General features: G+C 40.9%; 1 protein-coding gene across 1 annotated transcript; it reads right to left on the bottom strand.

Annotated features, from left to right (window-relative positions):
• Positions 1-328: 328 nt before the first annotated feature.
• On the bottom strand, positions 329-7,900 carry nkx1.2lb (NK1 transcription factor related 2-like,b). The gene is made up of 3 exons (XM_042419430.1): positions 7,586-7,900; positions 5,321-5,537; positions 329-1,409 (listed from the first exon to the last, which is right to left on the bottom strand). The coding sequence occupies exons 1-3, from the start codon at positions 7,898-7,900 to the stop codon at positions 664-666; spliced, it is 1,278 nt and encodes a 425-aa protein (XP_042275364.1). The 3' UTR covers positions 329-663.
• Between the last annotated feature and the right edge of the window lie 835 nt (positions 7,901-8,735).

The following is an 8,735-nucleotide window of genomic DNA, read 5'->3' as shown; positions in this document are numbered from 1 at the left end:
ATAAATGATATGTTTTGAGGTAAAATCTTGAACTGAAAAAGTAACTAGCAACCATAGCTGTCAGATAAATGTGCGCAGGAGCTTCTTCCTGTTAGAAGACGGTGCTAACAGATTATTACCATGACAATAAACTCACTGGGCTGCTTTTCTCATGTTTCATTGTCATTATTTTAATATCAAAGACGATACCATGTGAGCTGAGGATTCAGTACATCCAAGGATTTCATGGAAACTGTCAACAAATTCAATAAATAACAGAAACAGTCCAAATGAAAACGATCACAGTTGGAGTTACAGGTACTTACAATAGATCAAGCCATTCCTTAAGTCATAAATAAACATTCAATATTCATACAGACTTTTTTTGAAAAACAAAGAAATCAACTATTTGTCTATTACTTAGTTTAAAACAGCATTCAGAATATGGAGCTAGAACATAGATTTATGTACAGTTTCTGGTAGATATTCACATTCTATCAAAATAATCCGTTGAAATTAAAGCCTTCAAATGTTGGTAGTAAAAAGGAGAGCTGAGCACTGACAGTCTGTCTGCTGGTCTGCAGTTCATTCATACACTGAACATTTCATCCTCTCTGGGCTCAGAGTGTGTGAGTGTGTGTGTCTGTAGGTTTGAACCCCTGTGTACTTTGTGTGTGTGTGTGTCTACAGGTGTGTGTTGTAAAAGGCGGGCGCAGCGTAGCTCTGTGTCCCCAGCATGAAGGGGGACAGGACGTGGCTGGCGGTGAGGAAAGGCAGCTGGACCAGGCTGCCGGCGGGGGGGTGATGGTGGCCGGCGTAGCCAGCGTGCATGGCTAGGTGCCCGCTGACAGGAGGGGACGGGCTGAGAGGGCTGAGGCTCCCCAAGCCACCTCCTACACCTCCCCCGCCGCCCCCTGGTCCTCCTGCTCCGCCGGTGGGGGCGGAGGTGTCTGCGCCTGGGTTCTGTTTCTTCCACTTGGTCCGGCGGTTCTGGAACCAGATCTTGACCTGTGTCTCAGTGAGGGAGAGCGACAGCGCCAGGTTGAGCCGCTCACACACTGACAGGTAGCGCGTGGACTTGAACTTGTTCTCCAGCGCAACCAGCTGCTCGTAGGTGAAGGCAGTCCGGGCTCTACGGGGCTTCCCTGACTTGGAGTCCGAGCCAGAGCGCTTCCTCTTGGGCTTGCCCTGCGAGCCCTGGCCCCCGTTGCTCTGGGCGTTGCTGATCTGGCCTGTGGAGCCTCCTCCGGGGCTCTTGGCGTCTGTGGTGGGGTCCTGGTGGCTGTGCTGGCTCAGACCTCTGTCTCCATTACTGGGCAGAGCTGAGCTGCTCTCCTCACTGCTGTAGGGCCCGTCTGCAGCCTCTGAGTCTGGGGTCCCAGATCTGTGGTAGTCATCCTCATCTGGGCTTCTGTATACAAAGCCTTCCTCTGGAAATAACACATGACAAAGAAAATGTAACTTTGAGATCCATTACATGATCAGATTTTATCAGCAGTGTGTGTTGAGCTGCAGTTCCTACAAACTACTTGAAATGAAGTCTGTCTCCAACAAAAACACACGGAACCTTTGAGCTTTTCCACATCACAATGAACAAAGTAGAAATTGTCTGATGGCTTGCAAAGACAGAATCTTCCTCTAAACCCACAGACCAATTAACCTTTAGAGGACTTGGGGTCAAAAATGAGCTTTGCGTACCTTTTGATCCCCTTCCTCCCACTTTCTACTGTGCTCTGTGCATCAGGTACAGAACACATGGCAGACTATACCAGCCAGCAGTTGTTTTTTTGTTGTTTTTTTTTTTTTAATTTTGCCTTTATGTCCCAGAATCTCTGCTCCAAATTTGCAGTATGTCAAGTAGTTTGTGGTAATTTGATTAAACACAAGTATATTTAGAAGTATGTACCATGTAAGCATAAAACTGAAATATTAAATATATTGAATCTAGATTTTGACACAAGGCCCATTTACAGACAAGGCCTGAAGATCTGGTAAAATATCAGCAGATTTAAAGCCCTTTAATGAACCGTATACTGTGGTATACTGTGCTGCTTCAGCTGCATGTATTACTCATCATATTACAGCACACTGATCCTGCTGTGAATATGTTTGTTGCCCACTTTGCCAGGTTTGTGGAAAGTGTAAATGATTGCTGTACGGTTAATATTATGAGCGGTTCTTAAAGATTATATATATATATATTATATATAAGATCATATAAATATATAATATATAATTGGTACACTGAAAAGTAACCTAACAAGACAACATAAAATATAAAAAATACAAATAATACTAAGTTAACAGTTGGAATGAAGTTGGCAGTGTGGAAATGAACAACAGTAAATCACAATAAAAATCACTGAAGCCTTCTTCTTCTTTAGTGTTTAATACATTATTTAAGTGCAAATCAAATCATTCAAACTTTTAAAACATCTCCTCCAGAGGAACTAATCACCCAAATAATCAAAGTCCTTCATAAAACTATAAATGTCTCTGCTGTTATCAACCAAACATTTAAAGATTGTTCAGTTCAGTCATACTTTGCTCTCAGTAGCAGGGCCAGATTAACACAGCAGGGGGCCCCTGGGGTAGAAATGAGTGGTGGGCCCCTATTGAGCCCAGGTTCCCCCCCACTCTATGTGCACAATGTACATATCCTATTGTGTTTAAGTACCAGTATGAGATCAGTGGGCATACTGCTGCACTGTGTCAGTTATTTTGTGATATTTTGACTAAACACACATTTACCGAGGAATATACGTCATGTAAGTATAATATCAAAAATATTAAAACTAGACTTTGACACAGAGCCATATAAGACAGGAAAATCTAAAGGCATCTTAACATGTTTATTATTTCACTTTATACTGTGACTTTCTTACCAAACACATTTTCATTTAATCAGATTACCACAAACTAACTGCCACACATTGAACTCAGAGCTGCTCACTGATCACATTATCAACAAAAAAATTACCTTAAAGTTGAAATAAAGCCTGAAAATACAGGAGTTGCAGTTGCATTTTATAAAATATATTTAAAGTGTTTCGTCATTAATTTGTTGACTTTTAATGAGTGGTTTCCACCTCCAGCATACACCTGCTCTCCACCCAGAACATCATGTAGCAGGAGGCCTGATTAACCTGACTACAGTAAAACAGAAACAGTACAACTAGTAAAAACATAGAAAACTTTTCAGCTCTCACAATTGAAAGAAAAGAGCTTCAACAGTCAAAGAAAAGAAAATTGCAGGTTTACAGGAAGAAAAAAACAAAACAAAACAGAAATACACCACTTTTTTTTTTTTTTTTTAGCTGAAAATCAAAATTTTAAAAAAGACTGAATCCACATTTATTTATTGGCCATTTTTTCTTTTGAGGTCGCCTGCAAATTTTAACAAGTGGCTTCAGATTTTTTTTTTCTCATGAAAGTTACAGGCCTGCTGTTTGACATGTAAAAAATTGTTTGAATCATAGTCTGTATTTACATGAGCCCCAGAAACACACACACACACACACACACACCGAACATTTGATCTCAAATATTCTACTTAATTTCATTATTTATTAATTATTTAGAACGACATTTCTTTGTATAGTTTTACTCTTGTTTGTTTTTCAGTGTGTTGGACACACACATGTCCATTAGAATATTTATGAGTGCAGCCTACAGAAGCTGTCAAACACACATACAGAAATCATCCAAATTCAGCTCTATTTATTTAATGTTTACATATTCAGATTATATAACACTAATGTATTTATTATTCTTCAGTCCGACTGAAAACTGCATTTAAAAATGAGGATAATCTCACAGTGTGTTTTATGAGAGAGTTTTGAATGGTTAGGATCAGTGTGATTATCAACATGATCTTCGCTACAAGCTGAATAAAAATGTTCGGGAAAAATTAAGTTGATTAAAATAAATAGTGGGTTTTGATTTTTCTAAATATCTACCAATATTCTCTGCTTTAGTTTTTATTTGATAAAAACATTTTTCTGCAGACTGAACCTCAACAGATTCAGTTCTTGTTATTTTTTTTTTTTACAGTATATGCGCGTGTCTGTTTTATTAAAATGTGTTAAAAATTTAAACGTGTATTTTTGTACTAAGAAAAAAGTGTGATGTAAATAACAAACGTCAGAAAAATCGAGTAAAAACACAAAAAAAGAAGAAGAGCGGAGAAAAAAAGATGAAAAATACACTAATAAAGCGATTTATAAGAGAAACAGCAGCAGACGTGTATTTACCAGCAGAGTAATATCACAGAGAGAAAACACAGCTGATTGGAGCTAATGAGTTTAAATAGAGGCTCACACACACACACACACACACACACACACACACACACACACACACACACACACACACACACACAGTACAGACTGCTGGTTGAAACAGATATTCACCAATCAATAATACCGATCACACACACACACACACACACACACACACACACACACACACACACACACACACACACACACACACACACACGGACCGCAGCCAATTACTTTGTGTCTTTTCCTTTTCAGCTCGGCTTCAATTAACAGTGAGGAGTTTTTTCTTTGTCAGGGAGCTAACTACTGACAATGAATGTTTTATGCTTCTTGTCTGAAACACACTTAGACTACAGCTTTGCTCTTTTATCTTTTTTATCTCTTTTTAATCTTTGAATTTGGATTTTGAAAACGCGACTCTAAATCATTAAGACGCTTCCTTTTTTAATATGGATTATCAGTGTGTCAGTGTGTGACACTATTAGAAGATTCTTCTTATCATTTGGGCCTAAACGCACTACAGGTTTGTCTCTGACTCATTAGTGAGCAGGATTCAGACAGTTCCTCTATGAAAACAGACTAATCTAAGAGATGAGCGCTCACTGACATCACAGATTATAGCTGCAGGCTATAATAAGACATATTGATATATTAAAAATAAAAAGAATGCAGTAACAAAAGTCACAGCAGATTGTTTGAATGGGACATAGAAAGAAAAGAATTAGAGAAGGAAAAAAAGTCGAGCGATAGAGCAGCAGGTCATGTTCAGTGAGACTGAGTGTAAACAGAAGAAGTGGAGTTAGCTATAATGCTACACTATTAGCAAGTACAAATAAAAACTATGAAAATATACCGGAATTCAATGAAACGAAATTGATAAGAAGAATTAATAAATATTTAATAAGTTAACTTTAAAGATGTTCCGACAGAGAAAGAAAACGGGGGGCACGTGAGGGGTGAGTGGCGGGTAAATAAACGGAAATAAAAAGAAAACAAACAAAGAAGAGTAAGTGAAGAGCCCGGGTTTAAAGGTTAACTCCATGTAAAATAGGACTTACTGCTCTGGTATTCCTCAGCACCGTAGCAGCCCTTGCTGGGCTCGAGGCTGGGCTCGCGCTCCCCGGTTCCCGCTCTCCGGTTCTCTGCTCCGTACGCGCTCAGCTCGCGCTCGGCCCGGCTGGCTTGCTGCTGTCCGAGCCGCCGGCTGCTCGTGAACTTGTTTGGATCCAGGATGTCCAAGACGGAGAAGGAGGTGGTCCGGTGCCCGGTAGGGCCCTGGCAAACAGCACAGCGGAATTATTCATTCACCTTCATGACCAGTCAGCGTCATGTGTTTCTTCTTCGGCTGTGAGAATGTGCAGTATGAGCCTCTGGATGTCTTTAATCTTCCTGCTCCCTGTTTGAAATTTTGTGGTTTTCATTCATTTTGAATGAGTTATGTAGGCCTATTTATTTACAATCATGTATTATAATGAAGCTATAACAGCCCACTTAACACAATTATTTATATTAGCACAAAATATACAGTACCAGTCAAAAGTTTGGACACACTTACCATTTACTTGAATGAAAAAGGGTGTCCAGACTTTTGATTGGTACTATAGGCTAATAATAATTATATTAATAATGATACTACTACTACTATCACTGCTATTAATACTACTACTACTACTACTATTACTAATAATAATAGTCGAATAATATGTGTAATAAATAGCCGGCATCCTGAGAGATACAGTAATTACAGTAGTTTCCACAGTTGTAAGCAGTGTTAAAATACTGAAACAAAGTGTCACCGGCAGGCAAACAAACAGCAGTGTGAACAGCAAACATCACAACCAATAAAACTAGTAGTAAGTAAACTGTATTCATAAAGCAAACAGACACAACATGAACACAAATCTACATTTCCTCCATGTGTCGGTCAGTAGGGTATCAGAAGACAAACGAATCAATTCCATTCTTATATTTATTTTATAGTGTAGTGGTGAAAGTGAAGAGTGTAAACGGTCCATAAAAAGGCAGTAATATATATTCTGTATCATTCTTTTTCTGATTAGATGGAAATAACTTTATGCGCATTGTTTTTAGAGTTTAATAAAACATGAACTTATCATTCCCATAAATGTCTCTATACCTTCATATAACGTAGAGCAGTTTGACCCCGCAGCCTGTGTGTATACCATGATGTAGATATGTCCAGTGAATTTATATCCTAAAGATTTATGTCAAGCCAAAAAGGTGGCCAAGTGCAGTGAGCAGATAAAAGGCGGTGCGGGGGCTCAGTGAGGCTTTCCCCTGCACTACATCCTGATTAGGATCATTCATTTATTAATGAGGCCAGTCTGGAGCATGTCGACATGAATAATCCCACATTAATAATATTATAATTCTCTCTCTTAATAATCCGAGGGGGCACGCGGGTGGGACCCAGGGGCCTATTAACATCTGATGATAAGAATAATCACACAATGCCACGATCAGAGCTTTGAGCAAGAGGAATAATCTTTTATTTCAGATACCGAGGAGTTCATAATAAACCTGGTGCTAATCTGCGACATTGAAATTAAATTTGTTTCTAGGATGAAGCCTAATTATGAGGAATTTTCCACAACGAAAAGGCCTACTTTTATTTAAAGTAGCCTAGTCTTTTATTTAATAATGATAATCATTTATGGAATTTTCGTTTACCGATAATTATACAGCTAAAGGGAAGTATTACACATTGTTCCATGCAGTGAGCAGATTAAATAACATAACTCTGAAGCTGTAAAATTTACATGTAGCGTTTTCTTTCCGATTTTATTGATTCGCCAGAAAAAAGTTTGCATCTATCTTCCTCTCAGCTTTTATGGAAACTCGTTTATTGGTGTCGGTTCAGTTTATTTTTTTATTGTTTCTCATTATATTACCGAAGCAAATTGGCTGTTAAATTTACTGCTTTATCTTAATTTAGGCCTCATCTGGCAACACAGGGCCACATGACGTTTCACATGACATGACACAAAACTATACGAAACAAATAAAACAAAAATAAACAAACAAAGCTTTAGTAGCTTTTTAGTCGGTAAATTTTCGTTTTAATTCGTTTAATTTGCGCACTCTGGTGACCCTGCAATTCTGCTACTTTTTATGCAAACCTTCTCTCCTAAAATGTTTTCTTTTCATGCATATCTACCCTCTGCACTTATTCTGTTCCTGTTGTGTCATGTCCAATGATCCCACTTGATCTAATTTTATTTACACTCAGTGTTTCTTTAAGGTATCTGCTGCTACACTACACACACAGAGAAAGTCGGTGAAGTCTGGTCCCACTTATCTACCTGCTGTGGCGGGGCTAACACCGGGTTCGTCGGCGGAGGTTCCGTGTGGTTCTCCACGGCCTGAGCGTCTCTGCTCCCGGCCACCGCGCTGGAGAAGAGCCGCTTCTCCCCGGCAGCAGCTCCGTCCAGCATGTCTGCACTGTCCGGGCCCACCACGGTCTGGACCCCGTCCACTCCGGGCGCCGGCACCGCTCTGTCCCGGCTCATTACGGACTGGACCGCATCCGCCACGGGCCCCGGTGCGACTCTGTCCCGGCTTATAACGGTCTGGACCCCGTCCGTTCCGGGCCCCGGTACCGCTCTGTCCCGGTTCATCACTTTACTGTCCCTTTCCCATATATTAAGAATCCGGATTAAAATGCAGGAGCAGTGGAAAAAAGAAACAGAAACGGATTCAGACCAAACCGTTTTAACGGGACTGTGTGATATTCATGTCAAAGTAAGAACTTCACAGCACAGGACCGGTTAACGAGTCCCATCAGCATCCAGTCTGAGGTGATGTTCTCAGCCCGTTAAAGTTTCCCATGTAAGAGTCTGTAACTATACCGGATTACCGGACGCGGCCCCGTCAAAGTTTAAACTTGTTGTCTCTGTCTTCTTCTCTGCGGCTCTTTCCCTTCATCCTCTGCGTCCGCTGCAGCCACACAGCGTCTCCGGTGATCTAACGTCTGTCTGTCTTGTACGGCGCCGTTATCCCGTGTCTGCACGCACACATAAACAGCGCTCGGCGTCCCGACCTCCAGCCTCGCGCGCTCTGTCTGGTCACCGGTGGGCGCGCGCTCTAGCAGCCTGACAGGAGTTGAGGGCGGGACGGACTCTGATCTATCTCTCTAATAGTTAAACTAGCTCTCCCTCTCTCTCTCTCTCTCTCTCTCTCTCTCTATCTCTCTCTCTCTCTCTCTCTGTCTCTCTCTCTCACTCCCCATTAGTTAAGTGAAGCCCCCTCTCTCCTCCCTCTCTCCTCTCTCTCAGCTCGTGCAGCTCTCAAAGCCTTTTTTGGTTTCTAGCCGGCCCCCTCGAGCACCCTCCATCATATACTCACATACTGTACGTCTCTCTGTGTGTGTGTCCCCGTCTCCCTCCTTATTTATGCATTCCTATTCACCTCTAAGGGTTGTAATTGGCTACAAATTAATCCCACTTCCACTAA

The sequence above is a fragment of the Thunnus maccoyii genome, chromosome 8 (genome assembly GCF_910596095.1).
Source record: "Thunnus maccoyii chromosome 8, fThuMac1.1, whole genome shotgun sequence".
NCBI lineage: Eukaryota > Metazoa > Chordata > Actinopteri > Scombriformes > Scombridae > Thunnus > Thunnus maccoyii.
This window is presented reverse-complemented; position numbering and strand designations above follow the sequence as displayed.

What these genes read in the sequence shown, in the direction of transcription:
- nkx1.2lb (XM_042419430.1), bottom strand. Translation starts at nt 7,900, where the DNA reads ATGAACCGGGACAGAGCGGTACCGGGGCCCGGAACGGACGGGGTCCAG. An exon ending in TGTTAGCCCCGCCACAGCAG is followed by an intron (nt 5,538 to 7,585) that starts GTAGATAAGTGG and finishes GCTGTTTGCCAG; the next exon opens with GGCCCTACCGGGCACCGGAC. An exon ending in TGCTGAGGAATACCAGAGCA is followed by an intron (nt 1,410 to 5,320) that starts GTAAGTCCTATT and finishes TGTTATTTCCAG; the next exon opens with AGGAAGGCTTTGTATACAGA.